Here is a 19258-nt window from a genome sequence, read left to right on the forward strand (position 1 = left end):
CCAACATGTCAATTTATTGACATCTTAATCTTGTGTCTGCTTGCGGAAAAAGTTCCTCTTTAGGTGAGACTTTCTGCCAGATGTGAGGAGACGTTTTTCATCTCCGTCTCAGTTAATTATTCCTCTAACCTCTCCGCTCTTAAAATATTTAGATTTATAGTCACAGTCACAAATCTATTCACAGCGAAGTCGAAGCAGAAAAGGATTTCAACAAGGAAGCAATCGGGACTCAGGAAGGTGTTGTGAATAATATTTATTAAAAAAAAAAAAACATTGTGTTCAGCATCTCTTCTGATATCCTGTGTGCTCACAGCAGTTAGTGATAAACCTGTGCAGTGTCAGTCAGGACTCAAACAAGACATGGAAACATGGACTCGACACAAACTGGGAACCAAATGAACTGGTGAACACAACAGGAGTGGAATATTTCCTTAAAAATTCTCATTTATGTTTAAAAAAAAAACAAAAACAAAACACACACTTTCAACAAAGCCTTCAGGTAAGCTGGAAAATCTTCACATCTAACTTGCCGGCCCCCCCGAATAAAGACTGACTCTCGAGAGGCACTGAAATCCATTTCCCCAGTGAGGTACGGTATCCCAGCAGCAACACACACACACACACACACACACACTCACTCACTCACAGCTCTTACACACACTTCTTTATAATGTAATACAGTACTTTCCTCTGCATACAGATGCAAACTGAGCTCTGCTTTGGTCAGATAAATAAAAACTATGTGGACAGATGTGGGTGAGGAGGCCTGCTGATGTGCTTTATCCGTTCTCGGCTGCTGAACAGTTTCTCGTTCGTTTGGACGCTGTGTCTGCTGCTGACTGAGAAAAGGCTGCAGCAGAGGTGCAACAAAAGGCAAAGTGGTGTTTTGCCACACAGGAGGAGGAGGAGGAGGAGGAGGAGAAGGAAGAGGAGACTGTGGGGAGGGAAAAGTCCAGGGAAGGAGGATGAATCTGCGTTCACACTGAAAGCAACAAGTGACCACAAGTGCTTGAATTTCAGCTGAGAGAGGTTGTGTGCTTATTGGCTGTTGAAGGTCAGTCTGTGCTTCACTGTCACTATGCTTCACATAAATTTAGCTCGATGTAATGATGTAAAGGAGGCCCTTGTTGCTGGCAGTGTGGACGCAGCAGTTCGGGGGGGAGGGGGGGGGGGGGGTTAAGTGTGCAGCCAGTCTCATGCAGAGGGGGACGGTGTGTCTGGGTCCGGCTCGTAGTGGTAGGTGGCCTGAGTGTAGCTGCTGCTGCTGCTGCTGCCGTGCTGCTGCTGGTTGCTGTGGACCAGGCTGTGTGCTGCTTGACTCTGGAGGTCCTGTGCCTGCTGGAGGCTGACGGCGTCGTGCGCCTGCTGAGCCTGCTGGTTCGGGCCCTCGTAGCCCTGCGCCAGCTGGAGAGCCGCGCTCTCTGGTCCCGGTCCCGGCGCTGGCTGGTGGGGGTCGCTGGCGCCCGGCTGCGGCGGAGTTTCCAACTCATCCACCTGCGGTCCCGGTGGGTGCATGACCACCAGCTGGTCCTGGGGAATGTCTGCGGCGGCCGCGGCCAGGTTGGTGGTAGACTTGGACTTGACGCACTGGAAGTCCACGTGGCGGCTCTTCCCCTCCTCCTTCTCCCAGGACATGCGGATGAAAGGACGCTGGACATAGTTGTAGATGACCTCCGGACGACCTCCAGGACGCCGCTTCACCTTCTCTTTGTAAGTCGGGTAGCCTGGTGAGGGAGAAGGTGGAACATCAGAACAAACTCACAGGAAACTGCTGCTTGGATCTGATGTTTCATTCAAAACTTTTCATGGGCAGAAAAAGCATTTAGCTGGTGTTGTGGAAAGTCTTGCCTCAGGTTCAGCCATTAAGACTTTTACAGGGTGTTGACATCACTCTGTGTGTGTAGACGCGTAACGATGCCAAATCCTATTTAACAGCTTGGTAAAGGTTTCCCACTGTGGCCCTGAGGGAAAATTCCAGTATTTTCACAAACAAGTGAAGCTGCTTCCATGACCTACAAGTGTTCCTCCTTCTCTGTTTATTGTGTTTGCCACTCAGAGAGACTCTAAAAGGCTGACTCTGTTTTCTTTACAGTCGGGCTACTGTGGAGTCAAACAGCTGAAGACAAACATCTATAGAAAGTTGTGAAATTATTGTGCTCTGAGCTATATTCTTGTAAAATGACCTATTCATAAAATAACTATTTCCCCAGAGAATATATCAAGTCTCCTGACTTCAGAAATTCCAGTAAAATGTCACTAACCACTACTTGCAGCTTTGTGACTGTAAATACTGTTTTTGGTTTTGGAGACAGCATAAAAAAGTAAACATTTGGTTTTTGTACCTTCTATTCCCAGTCGGATCTTTTTCAGTCCTCTGTCCTTCAGCACTGATTTGGCCACGTCTCTGTTCTCTATGTACTTGAAGAAGCGGTACAGTTTGGTGCTGTAGATGACTGTTGAGGAAAAGAGGAACATTCAAAGCGTTGACCATCACCTGACCTTTAAAAAGTGATCTCAAGTTAGCCTTAAAGGATAAAGCTGATGGTGTTCTAGATCTAGTCATTCTCTCTGTACTTTGACTTCTCTGCACCGTGTGTCTGAGCCTGCTGCTTCCTACTGAAGACATTCATCTTTAAAAACACCTCACAAATGTGTAGTTTCATTTTTTTTTTAACTAAACCATTTCCTACAACAGCTGGGTCCTGTACTTAGTAGCAAATATTACTCAAAAAGGATGAAATAGTGCATTTGTTGGGGACTATTTCCAGCTGCGGATTAATACACATTTAGGGGGTTTTTTGTATTTCCAGCAGCATGGTGGTGTACGTAGGCTTGACTTAGGCGGTTCAGAAACACAGTCATTTAGCATGTGATTAGTACTATACATGCTCTGACTTTTAATGAAAAAATTGAAAAAAAAATGCTGTAATTTTGTATCTTTATGTCCAGAAGTATCTATATATGAACAGAGAGAGTTGTCAGTGTTTGAGGGATATAAAAACCATGTTGATGGACATTCTGAGCTTTAGGAATGTCAGAAAATGTACTGATGGTGCCAAACGAACAAAATACAGAAACCCCATTTGTCAACAATTATAACTCCTCCTGTCAGCACACATGAACGGATAATGAATGATGAGAGTAAAGTTGTAATAATATAAATTATGTCTTCATGAAAGAAGTTATAAAGAAGTCTTTTCATGGGATTTAGTGATGATAAGAAATAAAAAAATATATATAATAAAAACATGGAAAATAAATTTGCTTGAAAACGTACACAGCTGTACACAAAAGATGTAACCTCACCACTGATACACTGACACACATTAAATATACACATATTATATAACAAGTCAGAACTGACAGAAGACCAGTGTGTAACAAACACCTTCGAGTCTTACCACTTCAGAGAATATCACATCAGCTACTCTGAAAGCAAAGTGTGAAGCATTCTGAAGTTCTCATGTCACAATAACCTGTTTTTCACAGGAGGAGACATCTTAACCTGCTTCCTGGTAACTGGAGCGTTCTGACCCAGCTACCCGACCGGCTTAGTTATGGAATTCAAACAACAGCATCTTACTCTGCGAGTACTCCTCTCCCATCTGTGGAGGGTATTCTTCGTCCCAGTCCACCACGTCGTCGTCGGTCAGCACCACCACGTGGCACTCCCTCTCGCCGCTCTGAGCGCTGGCCACCATCAGCGGCAGCACCATCTCCTCCAGGTAACACTCAAACTGACGCCGGGCCCCGTCGTTAGACAGCTCGTGCATCAGGGCGCCTGAGGAGGGACAAACAGAGAGAAGCTATTTTAAGTTTGAGAATATTAAGTCATGTGCTGCTACAGAGAATCAGACTATTAGACTTCAAACTGAAAACCTTCCACTTAGTATTAACATGAGTTCAAACTCCTTTCATTATATTCATGTGGAGAGAATATTACTATTAAGATTATTTTCTGACATTTTATTATCTGAACAATTATCAGTTTAAAGGAATCAGATTAATCAATAATTAAAGTAAATGTTAGTCACAGACCTAATAAGAGCCGTGTTAGAAGAATAAACACCTTTCTATACCTCTAAATGCACATAAACTATGTTTTGAGATACAATATAACACAAAACTGGAACAATATCTACAAGAGAACAAAAATCTCAAGTACTGCAAGTAAACAACCCACCAACATGAGAAACTTGTGTTAAATGCAGACAGCAGTACAGCTGTTGTGGTGTTTTTAGCAGAGCGACTTCTTGACATTGTTTCTTTCCTGAACAACAAGTTAAATGAACCAACAATCCAACATGAACCATTCATTATTGATCCCTGACTTTAAGAACGACAAGAAACATCAATAAAATGGTTGTTTTGTTGTTTACACGCTGATTATCGTGACTCAGAGCAGCTGAGAGCTACAGTCTGCTTGTCTCCATAAAGTTCATGGATATGAGGAGTTTTCTACCTCCACTACAATAAAGAGTATCCGCATAGAGCTGATTTTACATAATAACTGTGTTACGGGTGTTATCTTGAATGGAATTTCTTTATATATAGAAGCAAAAAACAAAGTTCATGCATGCTGCCATACTCTGGCTCTAATCTGAACAGAGATACATTTCAATTATACTGAAATTAACCACAAAAAACAGGAACTAATGACTAAAAACCACAAACCAACACATCCCATTGGTATGAGAATGAGACTTGCTTGCATTGGTTGGTTTTGTGCCTGCATAACAAGCTTTAAATCTCACAGCTAATCATGACCTACTTAGAGCCTCACACACACACACACACACAGTGAGCCTGTGAGTTGAGGCTGCTCCTCCCACACACTCAGAGACACACACACACATACACAAGAGGCACCAGCATGCACAATAACAAATATCACAAACACACACATGCATATAGGTGACAAAGTGACACAGTGTGATGTCACAGGTGCATCATATATGAATTCAAGCACACAGCATCAACGTAGCTACGTCAGGCTTCCTCAATGAACCAATCAGGTAATTTACTACACATACACAGTGATGATGTATAAAGCTGTGTCTAGACACACACACAGTAAGCAGTGATGTCCATATTTGCTAATAACAATAAAACAAGTGAAGTCTATTTTTGTCCCTCTCTAGTGCAGTAATACAGTAACAATGAAACGATCTGTGCTCACCACTCACCGCACTTAGTGTGTCAACAAAAGCAGGAACTACATCGCTCCGCAGCTCGGCACAGTTCAGTAAATCAACGGCTACACAGTGTGTGTACTCACTGAGGTCTCTGCACTTGATGGTGCTGTAGTTGAAGGAGATACAGAGGTAGTCACATGCCTCCCTCAGCTCGGGAATGGAAACGCCGTCAGGGCAGCGGATTATCCCCGACTTGTAGTAATCCTGCCATTTTCAGCAGCGCGCACACACACACACACACACAAATGAATAAACGGGCAGAACGGCGGGCGTTCACACGCGCACACAAACAGGGGAGGAAAAACAAGACGCCATTATTGATGCTGCTTCACTCACACAAGCGGCACAGAGAGAAAGAGAGAGAGAGAGAGAAAGTGGGAGATGGATGAGGAAGAGGAGGGGGAGAGATGGAGAGTGAGCGGTGATGAAAGTAAAAGCCAGCGACGTCACAGGCAAGAGAGTCTGAGAGGAAGGAGGGAGGAGGGAGGGGGAGGGGGAGGGGGAGGGAGGAGGTGGAGAGCGATGGGTGATGAAAGCAAAAGCTAACAACATCACTTTCCCTCCCTGCTCCACTTCCTGTCCCCTCACTGTCTCTGTGCAGAAAACATGTCAAATGAGATACTGGGTTTTCTACTCAAACACTGCAGGCTGTGATGGAAACAGAGGAGGAGAGACTGGACTCACAGGACACAACGCTCAGGCTGCACTTCCCTTCCTCTTTAGTCTTTCTACTTCTCTCACTTTCCTGTCTCCCTGGGTTCTCTTTAGTGCCTTCTCATGCTATACTCCATTATGCCAGAACCATAATCAAGCAATTATTAGTCCTTCAGTATATTCTGTCCTCACAACTTCATATCAATGAATTGTACAGTGCCTTACAAAAAAATGTTGGACACTGCTAATCATGTATCCATCAAAACGGTGAAAATGTTAAAGGCTATACTTCTTTAAGACCCTTTCAGGACAGAGATGTTGTAAAGATGCTGCTGCTACTCGAACTGAAGAATCCAAACAGCAGCAGGACTTCTATATAAGACTGAGTTGACTGACCCCGTCAACAAATGCAGCAAGAGAATGATGAGCCAGTGAAACCGAGGGAGGAAGGTGGAAGAGGAGACTGGCAGCGGAGGAGGAAGAACAGAGAGAGAGAGAGAGACGGATCATGTGTTATACAAAAGGAGGGATAGAGAGAGAGAGACTGGCAGAGAGAGAATATAATATAACAGATCTGTTTCAGAAGGTTTCTCAACTTGCAGAAGAGAGGGGGAGAAAAGGAGGACACAAAGATGAGAGAAAAGGAGGTGGAGAGGGAAGAAGAAAGAGAAAAACAGAAAAAGTAGAAGGTGTAGGAGAGTGGGAAGAGGGGAAAGCATGGAGAGAATGAGAGAACATGGGGAAGATAGAAAGATAAGGACTCACCAGAATGGCTCTGAAGACAGTGGAGCTGATGCCGTCGGCCACCTCGAACTCTCCTTTTTCATTGGGTCGTGTGAAGTTGTTGTCCCGCCCAGAACCAAACATCCTGAAAACAAACAACAGATGAGGAAAAAAAAACAAAGTGTTTTCAACTTATGATAAGAATAAATTGAAAATGGTGAACATGCTCTCTCAATAAAATAATCACAACAGCAGGTGTGATTGCCTATTATAAAAGGTGATGTAGACATTTTTAAGCATCAAGTCACACATTTGTATGTTTACCACATACAGATATTGGGCTGTTGTTTTGATGTGATAAAACATTATAGACAAACTCTTGACTTGATCATTGTAGAAAGGATTAACAGCTCCGGAGCTGCATCTTCCAGTATGAGCGACCAGCAGCTTTAACAGGAAATCTGTTGGTAGCTTTGGGGCATGAAACGAGGAGGGCGCTGTTCTTCCGGCACAAATACAGTTAAAGCTTTTCCTTTCTGGGCACGGCAGATGGTGGATGGAATGAAAGGTGACGAGCATCCAGAATATTTATGCACTTTAGTAAATCCAAAGAGTAAATCACTGACTAAATAATACTGCTATATATGTATCTGCTACCCAGATGTCGCAGCACTTACAGTCCATAGCAGCATGCTTTAAAAACTCTAAACACTCCATACCAAGAAAGCTGTGTGAGCTTGCTTTTCCTCCAGGCTTTTTAAAAAAAATCATTTTATACTGCAAACAGTTTTATGAGAACAATCAAGACTCTTGAGATGATGTATTTAATTGTGCTGTTCAGACTGCAGATAGGAAGCCAATAAGATCCCACAACTGCCATGTTCTTATGAAACTATATGTTAAATTTTGATCATTTAATTAAATTACAGCTATTTAACTCAATGACATGATGGTGCCTCTCGGGTTTCTGGCTCAGTAACTCAGGGTGCATCTAAGGGGAACTGTAAGGTGCTCCTTCATGAGTCCTGTATATCTTTCTGTGTTTTTAGGGAGGGATCAATATGCGGGACTCATAACCCAAAGAAGTCAAAGTGAAACATGGCCGATGTGATTTTAAACTCTGAGCTGAAACAGCTTGTGAAGAGGAACATTACCTGCCCAACATGGTGTTGGGTTGAGCTGTGAAGATGGCGGGATCCACCACAAATCTTGTGTTGTCCACGATGAGCGTCACTCTCTCTCCTACTCGCAGTCCGCTACGATGAGCTTCTTTACTGCTGAGGTCATACACGTAGATCATGTCACAAGGCCCTTGACCCAGGATCTTGGGGTGGTGGTCCCCTCCAAAAGGACCTAGTGACCGAGGTATGTGTCCCCCGATCAGAGCTCCTCCGACGTGGGGGTAGGGAAGAGAAACCCTGGGAGGTCGTGGACTGGAGGATCTGGAGGACGAGCCCCCGTCGCCGCGTTCACGGTCTGTGGGGGAGAAGAGGACACGTGAACACCAGTGAAGTGACTCTTGGGCTTTGTTCCTGCTAATTACATTTCACCATTATCACATTATCAGTCAACTAGAACTCAAGCCCATGTTCACAGCAGTGAAGTGAAGCAAAACTGGACTGATCAATACGTCGTTACTCTTTAATTATCATTCCGTTCTCGGTTCTTTTCTCCTCACCATATTGCCGAGTGGGGGATGTGACATTCCTGATGCAGGGTGTCAGCTGGCTCTCTCCTCTCTCATGGGAGGAGTCACGTGAGCGGTCGCTGGAGCGCCGCCGTTGCTCCCGATGATGTTCTCCTCCTCCTCCTCCTCCTCCACCTCCTCCGCCTGCTCCTCCTCTCGTCCCGCCACTGGCACCACCACTGGCACCGGCCCCGTACAGACTCATGGTGCCGACCTGCTGCTGCTGCTGCTGGTGGTGGTTGCAGTCCAACACTGACAAACCACACTGCCGGTCACTGGTGGAGAGATTAAAGGAAACACAGAGAGTGAAATGAAGTGATGAGGATGATTTTATTTGTGCTGAACTACTGAACTCAGCCAGATAACACAACTTCCTTGATGAATATTGTGGCAGATGTTTTGTTCAAAGTGGACTTCCCCCGATGAAGACCAACCAGATGGTCACCATTTAATCTGACTGAATCGGAGTATTTGTAAGGTAAAGAGATGACCCTGAGGTATGTTACAATGTCATTCATTTATGACTATTTTAACACTGTTGTAAAATAATGACCACAATAGCAACACCTCCATATATTTGTTGTTCCAAATGTGTTCTGTAAACTATAATTCCTTTTCCTTAACTTAGGAAGTCATCTCATCACTTAACAGACTTAGTCAACATGCAAATACAATGAACAACAAGCCAACTGGAGCTGGGATCTTTTATAATTTGCCATGTCTTCAACATATGTTTTCCATTATCAGTGGGTTTTCTCCTTAGTATGAGGAGTGATGATATATACCTGCCAACCTGTCAGACATCTTGGCGCCATTCCTATCAAGCTACTGAATTTACACCTAAAAAGGACCCCGCACTAGATGTTATTCCACATTTGTCTTTCTGACACATGAACATGGTGCCTCAACTAAAGGTTTCTTTCTTCTTAAGATGCATGCAACACAAAGAAAATACCGTATATCAATACAGGACTTAATGGAATGGAGAACACAGAGAAAGGCTTGGACTGGCAGCTACTCTGGATGAGGGCTGCAACTAATGATTTTTTTCATTATCGATTAATATGTTGATTATTTTCTCAATTAATCAATAAGTTATTTGGCCCGTAAAATATCAGAAAATGGTCAAAAATGTCGATCACTATTTCCCACAGCCCAAGGTGACGCCCTGGAATGCTTTGTTTTGTCCTGACAAACAGTCCACAACCCACAGAGAGTCAGTTTACTATCATAGAAGACTAAATTCACATTTGAGAAGCTGGAATCAGAGAATTTGCACATTTTTTCTTAAAAGATGACTCAAAATGATTAAACAATTATCAAAAATGTCCGTGATTAATTCAATAGTTGGCAATGAATCGATAAATTGTTGCAGCTCTACTCTGGATTGCAGAGATTTCAAGCTTGCTGCTGTTCCGCAGGCGGGAACATCTTCTCACGCAAAGGGTGAACATTACAATGGAAATAGTCGAGATGAGAAGTCACAGCAAGCTAATGTGAGCCACTTAATTGCTACACACGCCGCCGGAGATAGTGGGACCCCCCCCCCCCCTCATCTACTGTGGCCGACATAAAGAAACTAATGCTGGACACGTTTTGAAGCTTTCAGACCAAAACTCAGCCGACTGTGCCAAGATAGAGCAACATGATCAGACAAATAAACAAATGGGAACATCACATAATGATACTCCGTGACATTTGGAATGGTTTGCAGTGGTATCGCTTTGGTAAGACTGAACTCAAAACTGTCATAAAAGCTTCAACTTCAAGTCCAAGTGGGATGACACTACTAATCATACAGAAACCAAAGCACTGATGCATGAATTCATGGAATGATGAGATAGATTACTTGGTGCACAGATTAGATCCTTTCTAAGCACATCCACTCACACACACACTCACACATACACACACAAATTGCTCAGGGGGTAAAGGGTTTGTTTTTTGCGTGCTGAGCTGTGGAACGAGAAGAGAGCCTGTACAAAATCTGCAGTCAACTCATGTGAACTCCTCCTGGAGCTGAGTGCTGCAGAAACAAGACTCACACCAAACCACCACCACCAATCCTCAGCTCGCAGCTACAGACACACAGCGCCTCGACATCCATTAGAGAGTGTATCCATGTGAAACAATCCGAGTGAGCGGAACTCACTTAAGTACAGGACAACAAACAGAAATGACATCAAATGTTTGCTTGCTCCACGGGCTGTTTTTTTTCAGAGATTTTTGACTGATAGGTAGGAAGAAGTCAGAGTGAGTGATGCTTCCTGGTTCGGTTCGCTGTGTTTTTCCAAAGACCGACGAGCAGCCCTGAGAGAGCTGTTGTTATTATGCCTGCCCACCATTTCAGAAAAGACTTAAACACATAAACACACACATCGATTCTGTGCATGCATTAATACACATACATGCACGCTATGAGGACCGTTCAAAAAATGATTTGAACTCTAGAAAAACTAGAAAAGTAATTATTGACTAAAATCAGACACTTTCAGTTCTATTACTTCTTTAAATACAATGCATGATTCAGGCTACTATAAATGACATGACAGTAAGTCAAAGTGGCCACAGGCAAGGTTGTAATGTATTAATGCAAAGGTGCAGTATGTTATGCTAGTTGCATTTGACAGCAATAAAGTAGAGTTAGAAATGTCCAATTTGAAATATGTAAATGAAAGATTATGATATAAAGAGATTTGGACATGAGAGAGGAGATGAAGATGGTAGACTTGTTTGGGTGTGGTTGTATGTGTGTTGCTTATTATTTGTGGGTTTTTAAAAGGTCATCATACTTTGATGTTTATAGATTGAACAACCACAAAACCAGAACAAATGTCTACCAGTATTTGAACTAGTAATACCAATCCAATACTGGTATCAACATTGGTCATTTACTGGCCAAAACACTGGATTGGATTGTAAAAAATGACACCACTCAGTGACACATTTATGTAAAAAACAAAACAAAACAAAAAAACTAGGCTATAGCTGCAATTACTGATTTTTTTTTACACTTGGGGACAAAAGAAACAATCTGTTAAATCAACGTTGACATATTATCATCTTTTAAACTGACATGGCAAAATTGATAGCAAACGCTTACAGATTTACACAACCTGCAGATACATTCTCCGTCCACCAAATGAACGTTAAGTCCGACATTCACTCCACTTTTAACGGTCTTTCATCTCCACCAACACTTGAGAGAAATATCAGGCTCTTTAGCTGCGAAAATGCTGCACTATGTTCACCAGCTAGTTGATCACTTTATCTGTCTGCTCTGGTTCTGGGCAGGTAGAGGTATAATGAGTTTTTAGAGCTCTTTCGCTGAGAACAGCTGCTGCGTCTGAAAACAGGTCTGATGAGTACAGCGATTGAACCAAATCAATAAAGTTGTGGGCTGAAAAGCCAAAAACAAAAATAAGAGTCAGTTGCTAATTCTCTGTGAGTTCATCATTACAAGCACCTCTTTTAACATGTAAGTAGTCGTGTGATCCATTGCTTATGTAAAATATTGATTAAACAGCTTGTTTAAGAGAGAAAAAAAAACTGGATCATCAGATACTAAAGGTTGTGCTACTGATATAAGAAAGAAGATAATACCAAGCCATTTATAATTCCATTATTATACCATTATATGTTGATAAGTGTATCCATTTCACCTCCACTGCGACAATTTGGCAGGCTATCTGATCAATAGTGTTGAGCTTATAAGGCAGAAACACATCCAGGTCTCAGTAATGAAGAGAGTCTTGCTCTCTTGAGAGGAGCAGTTATGAAATATGATGATGACCAGCTACTGTAGGCGATGGCACCAGAGAGATGGAAAATGGGAGCAAGGAGGGGTGGAGGGACAGGGAGAAAGAGAGAGACTTCCTTTTATTATTTTATAAAAATGGAGTTAGTGATGTGCAAAGAGTCGGAGTACTGCCTTGTACTCTGCACACACTGGATACCCATAAACTACTAACACGTTAAGTACTAGCTCTGATGCAGATTTGACATGTAGTTTTTATATACTGTCATACTACAAGTAAAATAACTCAAGTGCGTAACCTTTGGTCTTTTGTTTCCATGCACCATGTCCAGTGAAAAGACATTGTGTGTTTTAGCAGAGCTTCAAAGGCTGGTAATGTGAGAAACCTCCCTGGACACTGGCTGACATCTCAACATGCTGGATGGCCAGCTAGCTGCTGGGAGGACTGACTGGCCGGCTGACTAACAGACTGATTGAGTGGCTAATTGGCTCACTGTCTGGTTGGGGTATACCCAGACAGAGCAGACCAATATGTAGCAGGGGCAGTTAACAGATGACAATAAAATTATCAACACAGTGGGAGGACTGCGCATCACCTTGAATTACGCCTGAGCTTCACCCACTCAAGGTCACACATTCATTTTTGTTTGATGGTGCCCCATTGGTATTGTGATGCTTGAGACTATATCTTATACACATGACATTCACACAAATCTTATATGAAGACAAAGGATGTTAAAACACATTTACAAAGGATATAATGTGTCAAATTTAAAAATGTAAAGAAAAACAATCCATATGGTGCGTCTTAACATTTACATTTTAATATCACTCATAGGGTAAAATTTCAGATTAAACTATGAGCATTTCCTTTTTCTGTTTATAACATGTCAACTTCACAGTGTAGCTGCAGAAGCTATAAATGTCCTTGAAGACAGGGGTCACCATAGTAGCTGAGGAAAAAAAGAAATGTGCACACACACAGACTTCTCCTTCAGTGTGTTCAGGTGAACCGACTGACACAGACAAGAAAACGTCCCTCAGCCTATTTTAGACACTACTTATCACTTAAAATGTGGAAGAACAGCATTCAAGGCTATGTACAGAAAGGCATAGAACATCAGTGAGAGCTATTTCATTGTGCACCACATGGTTATTGTCAAAAACAATGATGTCTCCTCTTTCAAAACGGCCACAATTATGCGATCTAGAGATGACCGATTGCAATATGTTATGTGTATTTACACTTGTGTCCATCATGGATTGGTGCCTGACACAGCATAAATGCACGTTTTATCTCCAATGAGATTTTAATGCTTGGCAGGAATGAGATAATAAAAACAAAAGTAAGGTTTTCCAGCCAAACAGGCAGACAGCCAGTGGCCTGACCAGCGGTGTAAAGGGAACAAAGGAACTGAGGAGGCAATATTTCACTCAGGGCAGGCAGCTCCTCTCATCTTTCACTCGGCAATGCAAATCTACAGCAGCCAAGATTTCACATGGGTAGGAAGAAAAAGGAGGGGTGGGGTGGGGGGGCTAACATTTCATTTGCCCAATTTCCTGTTACTTGGAACCACCTCTCCTGATATCACGATTTTCCTTTTCTTGTGCTGAATAGGTCAACGGCCTATAACACTTACAGAAGCCCTGGGTGTAGCTTTAATCTGTTAAATACAAGTCAAGTTCACCATCACCCATCTGACATACAATAACTCAAACAAAGATGCAAGGTGTCCTGGCAGTCTATTAAAAGCATGAGGTGCAGAGCCCCAAGGGGTGAGGGTCCCATCTATTATTTAGGGGCTGCTGACACCGACACACTGATGGCAAAGGCAGAGAAGCTGCTCTGTGCAGCAGTCTGGGCTGAAATCCAGCAAAAAGACGCTAAAAAAAGCATTAAAAGGGGAAATACCCCTCTACGATGATCAATTGAATGGTCATCCCTACTATAAAGAAATAATGCGAATCAAAGAAAAAAATGTAAAATGCTCTCTGTGAATAAAATAGTAATTTCTCATATCATAGAACATAAAATATTACGATTAAATATCATAAGATCACTATTTACTCACTACTGAGTACCAGAGTCCGAATCAGAGTTCCATCACGGATAATACAGTCAGTGATTTTCTTCCTGGGCTATTATAACAAAGCTTTTAATTACTGGAAAACGATACCAAGAACTAAGTACCAACAGCGTGTATGTTTCATACAATGACCAAGCTAAAACCTCGGCTCTTTGAAAAGCGGACGTGCACCTACCGGTCGGTATCAGCGGGCCAAGTGAAGACAAAGCAGCAGGGGATGAGCTGCGGGATGACAGCGGCACAAAAGCCTTGCGCTCCTCCGAACAAAGCGGGCTTGCCGGCAGCTTCAGCATCCTCGCTCATTACTTTCCAACTTCATCAGCATCGTTTCACACACTCAACCCGGACCTCAACTCGCTAGTAAAATCCACCGTCTCTACCCAAAGCTTTAAAGGTGTCTACAAGGCGAGGGGGATGCGCACCAGCTAGTCATTCAGAGTCACCGGAGGGACCTTAAACTGTGAATGGCCGCGTGCTTGACTGAATCAGAGCGATGCTGCCTTCACGTGCTCCTCGTAAGCTCCCACTTCTGAGCACTCCATGTACTACAAGTGCGTCGACGTAGACCCTTAATGACAACGAAACGGATGAGCTAAAAGATGTATACAGCGTAATTTATTCCAGGACCCGTTTTAAACGTTGAATTTGGCAAAAAGTTATGAAACTACTGCAGTATCCCCCCATTTCAATTACGTCTCATCCATAATCCACAACGGGTTGTGCCAGGAAATGGTGTTGCGTAAAAAATACCAACTCTTCCAAAGATATCTATTGGGCTGTTGTTTTCAAATAGGCCCACACTGATCACTTAATTATAAGATTTCCAATCTCATTTGAAAGCAGCATCAAACAGGCACTTTACTGCTCTGTCTGCATGACTGTCCAGGTCAATTTAACCCGTCTTGTCGAAGAACAAGTGTATAAAAAACTGCAATGAGTGTATTATGGAAATACATGATAAATATATTAGTAGGTGGTATGACTACTAATCAGAGACGAACTAAAAATCTCTTCAGGATATTCCTCATTTCTCACATGTTCCCCTTATCTCAGCATCAAGATTGCAATTGTAAAATGTAAAATGCAATATGCCGTCATTTTATAACACAACTTCATAGTCACAAGACAAACTACATGAACCAATCATTTTAAAGGCTCTCGTAAACTCAGAACTGTTGTGTCCCACAAGAGGAACTGCAGGCAATGTCACCTTCATGACACCAGGGGACTCCTTTACACAACAAGATGAGACATAATACATAACTGTGCAAGGCTGAGATATAAGAACTGCTTAAATAACTAAATAAATATCGCTATCATGCACTAAGATTACATTCTGTAATGACTTAAGAGTACAGTAAGACAGACAGACAAACACAATCATTTCCCTTGTTGACTCAAAGTTTATTTACTACCTCTATGACCATCCAAAGTGTAATGATCCATTTTTGCCACTCTGAACTACATTTCATGATCCAGATGGAATCACCAATGGGTCACCTCCGGCTTTACCATAGCTTTATAGGAGTTATGGTCACCAGGCAGTCAGATAATGCACACAGAGTGGGATTAACCATAGGAGCATCTGTCTGTACTATAACACCAATCTCCTGACTACTCTATCTGTCCACCGGACCACAGAGGCTCAAGTGTTGCTCTATGATATGATGGGTGTCCTATCAAATCCTCCAGGGTGATTCAGTTAAAGTGATCTGAGCTCAACTTCTGAATGCTTTTTATGAATCTTGGTAATAAATTAAAAATAAGTTACATCCATTCATCAAACAACTTCCAAAAATAAAGTCACAGCGTGAACATCAAAAGACCAATTTATGAAAAATGACAACTGAAGACTGTTTACATTAACTTTTCTCAGTGTTTTGTAGAATATAATGATATTTGTATGGGTGTTCCTACAAGTTCTTTTTTTTTAAAAATTAATTTATTTATACATTTTACTTTTATTTTTCCTTATTTTAACAGTGATACAAGAGTATGGACATATTCAAATCATAACAAATTATATCAAACAAACAAAGATGGAAACATTATTGACCAAAAAGGTGTAGGCTGAAGCTTTAGCTTATTATACGACCATTTTACCCCCTACGAAAAACTAAAATAGTCCCAAAGTACAAAGTTAAACATTTAATTCACCATTATGTTCATACCTCAGTTTTCTATTTGTTTACTGTTATTTTTGAACATTTTACAAGTATACAACACATGTTAAATTCACTGTCACAGTCATTCCATAAATTGAACCCTTTAACAGTTATATTTATATTTGTTTCTATCTTTATATTTTCCCTAGCCCTTGTTTTTTTTTAAACATACATATTCCTTTAAGTCCATACTGACTTTTGATTTGAAACATGTTTTGCAGACAGTCAGTAAGGAAGATGAACGTTACAAAGGGTGGTCAAACTGTGACCACTTGTAGTCATCAGGCTGTTACTGTCTTTAGGTTAAAGTCTAAATCTATACATCTATCACTAGGCTAGTTAGCTACATACGGTGGAAAAGGAAATACATCTAACGCTAAAGAACTTCTCTTATGTTGGTTTCTCATACTAGATAAACTAACGTTACAGCCACATTTGGTGTCATTAGACTACCGTTAGTGTAACGTTAACAATATGAGCTTCCACTACCTTTTAAACCAAACATAACCTATATAATGTTAACGTTATTTCATGCTGGTGAGAGCACTCAAGGAACTGACGTTATGCTGACACATATATCTTCAATTCTCTTCTCTGCTACTGTTGAAAGCACTACTGCCGCTCTAGCTTTTACAACGAGATTGTCTATGAACTTGACAACGATGTAAAAAGTAGGAGGTTGCTCTACATTTTGTTTTATAGAGACTTTAGAGCGACCTAAGAGGATTTGAGACCTTTTGGTTAGCTTGTTAAATTAGCGTAAACCGCTAAACACCTCGCCAGCCGTTAGGCGGCTAACGTTAGCTAGCTAAACAAGAGTTTGAACTTTTTTTACCTCCTCGCGTTACATTCCGATTTGACGTCTTGTTCGGCTGCTGAAACGGTGCGGTGGTACAATCAACCAGGAAGCGTAGAACGCAAAAACAAGAGTTTCCGTAGAAACATGTAGCTTGTACATGGACTTCACTTGGCTGTGGAGCCTTTGTTTTGGTAGGGAAAGCGGAGGTCACGTGAAACATATCGCGAGAAAACCTCACGTTCCACGTTCCTCGTTCCGCACACACACCATGGATGTATAATGACACACACACACACACACACACACACACACACACACCTGCTTCTGTTTTTCCAACGAGAAGAATAGACCAACATAACCACCAAAAGCAGTTTGATTGTTTGTTTGTTTTTTAATTTATTGATAGTATACATGCCCAGCCTGCTTATAAAAATATAACTGTAGGTTTTACAGGCTACAGGCAAGTTAAACATACATATAAAAATATACTGTTTATTTCTATGTTGTTGAAGTGCATAGCCTATTATTAAGCCTAACTATAGATATCCCTTTTGACGTTTTATAGTCAAACTTCAAGTAAAAATAATTAGCATATACAGTACATATAAATATACATACACATACACAGTATATAGCCTATAACATACTGTATGAAGTCAGACAGAAGAAAATTAGGCCTATTTGAAGTATAGGAATGCCCGTTGAAAAGGGCATTTTCCGATTATAAATAACATTGTTGGTCCAACTCTATCTCCTTCGGTTTGTTGAAGTAAATAACTTTACAAGTGGTTTACAACACCACCTTTTAAATAAAAGTGCTAACATAACAGGGAAACTCAATGTCTCCCTTATCCGTTTCATAAATATCATATACATTTCATAAATAAATGAAATAAATAAAATGAACATATAAATAAAATCAAATGAAAGTACATTCTAATAAAAGACACATTCAGTCATCTTCAAACAAAATTATAAAAATAGAAAGTAGCCTAAAATTCTATGACGCTGGAAATGTTGCCGGACAGCTGCGACTGTCAAACGCAATCCACCAAAATCACGACTGTTTGGAGTTGAGGAGCTTCTCCAGCAGGTTTAGAGCGTACTGGATCTCCTCCGGGGTCAAGTCGCTCAGGTCGGGCAGCTCCTCGGGAAGCAGCCTCCTCCTCGTCCGGCCCGCCTCCCCGCTGGCCCGGGCCGCGGCGGTGTGGATGCCCCGGAGCCTCATCTGCAGCCACTCCCGGCGCTCCTGCATCTGCTTGTGCTGCCCCAGGTTGTGCATGAGCTGGACCTCACTCACCGTCCTTTTTCTATACAAGGGACCATGAAATACATTTATTAAAGGGCTATATAATCTTCATATATATAGGCCTATATGATGTCATAATTATTCAACATTACAAATACAGGATATGTTGATAAGATGGGGAGTTGATTAAAGACAGTGATCTTGTAATTGTTTTGAGATAGGAAGGGGATTTACCTCATCGGGCGCCCTTCGCAGACAGTGGAGAGGTGTAGGCCCAAAATGCAGAGTGAAAAGAACACGATTGTACAATCCTGACTTCGCATGATGACCTTGACGACCTGTTAAAATGGAAAAAAATGCTTTCCTGTAAATTTACAAAGCTTTCAGAAAAAGGACAATCTAGGAAATAATTCACTGGATTTAAATGTCTGACCATTGAGTTATTGGGTAATTTTTGACCACAGTCAATTCAGATTTAAGTGTGTGTTCTTTTCCCCCCTATATTATCTTTATTCAATACACAAATAATATCAGCCAAAAAATATTTAATTAAAAGAAATAAAAGGAATTAACTTGAGTTTAGGTGTGTTTAGCCTCCTCTACATCCCTGACTATAAGGTAGAATGAGATACAATGAGAACATACCTCTGGTGGTGTCTTATCCACAGTCTGATAAAAGTAAAAGTTTTGTAGCAGTATAATAAAGTTAAGTCTGGTTTGGTGGACTGCTCCTATCAGTTATGATAAGCACCGGACTCCCAAGTTCCTTTTATAGCCCTTGGGCCCAGCCATTGATGAGCTGCCTTCATTATTGCTGTTGATGTCACACCTCCAGCCACTGGTGGGGGCAGGACAGGAATGACAACACCTCCTCTGAGCTTCAGGCTTTCACCATCCTCATACCAGACCAAACTAATGGCTTTGCATGCTGAACCCAAATAC

At 41.7% G+C, this 19258-nt stretch overlaps 2 protein-coding genes across 3 annotated transcripts; both read right to left on the reverse strand.

Moving 5' to 3' along the window:
• Window positions 1-238: 238 nt before the first annotated feature.
• On the reverse strand, window positions 239-17292 carry LOC137182596 (BTB/POZ domain-containing protein 10-like). 2 transcript variants are annotated; one of them, XM_067588923.1, is made up of 8 exons: window positions 17104-17292; window positions 8251-8534; window positions 7727-8048; window positions 6615-6717; window positions 5279-5399; window positions 3584-3781; window positions 2343-2453; window positions 239-1724 (listed from the first exon to the last, which is right to left on the reverse strand). In XM_067588923.1, exons 2-8 carry the CDS (start codon window positions 8462-8464, stop codon window positions 1195-1197), a joined length of 1599 nt encoding a protein of 532 aa, XP_067445024.1. In that variant the 5' UTR covers window positions 8465-8534; window positions 17104-17292; the 3' UTR covers window positions 239-1194. The 2 variants fall into 2 exon arrangements, with proteins under 2 accessions (XP_067445024.1, XP_067445023.1); XM_067588922.1 differs by lacking the exon at window positions 17104-17292 and adding an exon at window positions 14279-14552.
• Window positions 17293-17545: 253 nt separating this feature from the next.
• On the reverse strand, window positions 17546-18720 carry LOC137183798 (parathyroid hormone-like). The gene is made up of 2 exons (XM_067591095.1): window positions 18551-18720; window positions 17546-18377 (listed from the first exon to the last, which is right to left on the reverse strand). The coding sequence occupies exons 1-2, from the start codon at window positions 18637-18639 to the stop codon at window positions 18125-18127; spliced, it is 342 nt and encodes a 113-aa protein (XP_067447196.1). The 5' UTR covers window positions 18640-18720; the 3' UTR covers window positions 17546-18124.
• Window positions 18721-19258: the final 538 nt, after the last annotated feature.

The sequence above is a fragment of the Thunnus thynnus genome, chromosome 5 (genome assembly GCF_963924715.1).
Source record: "Thunnus thynnus chromosome 5, fThuThy2.1, whole genome shotgun sequence".
NCBI lineage: Eukaryota > Metazoa > Chordata > Actinopteri > Scombriformes > Scombridae > Thunnus > Thunnus thynnus.

Excerpts from the sequence above, each read along its gene's own strand:
- LOC137183798 (XM_067591095.1), bottom strand. The coding sequence starts at position 18,639 with ATGCGAAGTCAGGATTGTACAATCGTGTTCTTTTCACTCTGCATTTTG. Across the intron at positions 18,378-18,550 it reads TGCGAAGGGCGCCCGATGAG|AAAAAGGACGGTGAGTGAGG; the intron begins GTAAATCCCCTT and ends TCCCTTGTATAG.
- LOC137182596 (XM_067588922.1), bottom strand. The coding sequence starts at position 14,406 with ATGAGCGAGGATGCTGAAGCTGCCGGCAAGCCCGCTTTGTTCGGAGGA. Across the intron at positions 8,535-14,278 it reads TGGCCCGCTGATACCGACCG|TGACCGGCAGTGTGGTTTGT; the intron begins GTAGGTGCACGT and ends TCTCTCCACCAG. Across the intron at positions 8,049-8,250 it reads ATCCCCCACTCGGCAATATG|ACCGTGAACGCGGCGACGGG; the intron begins GTGAGGAGAAAA and ends TCTCCCCCACAG.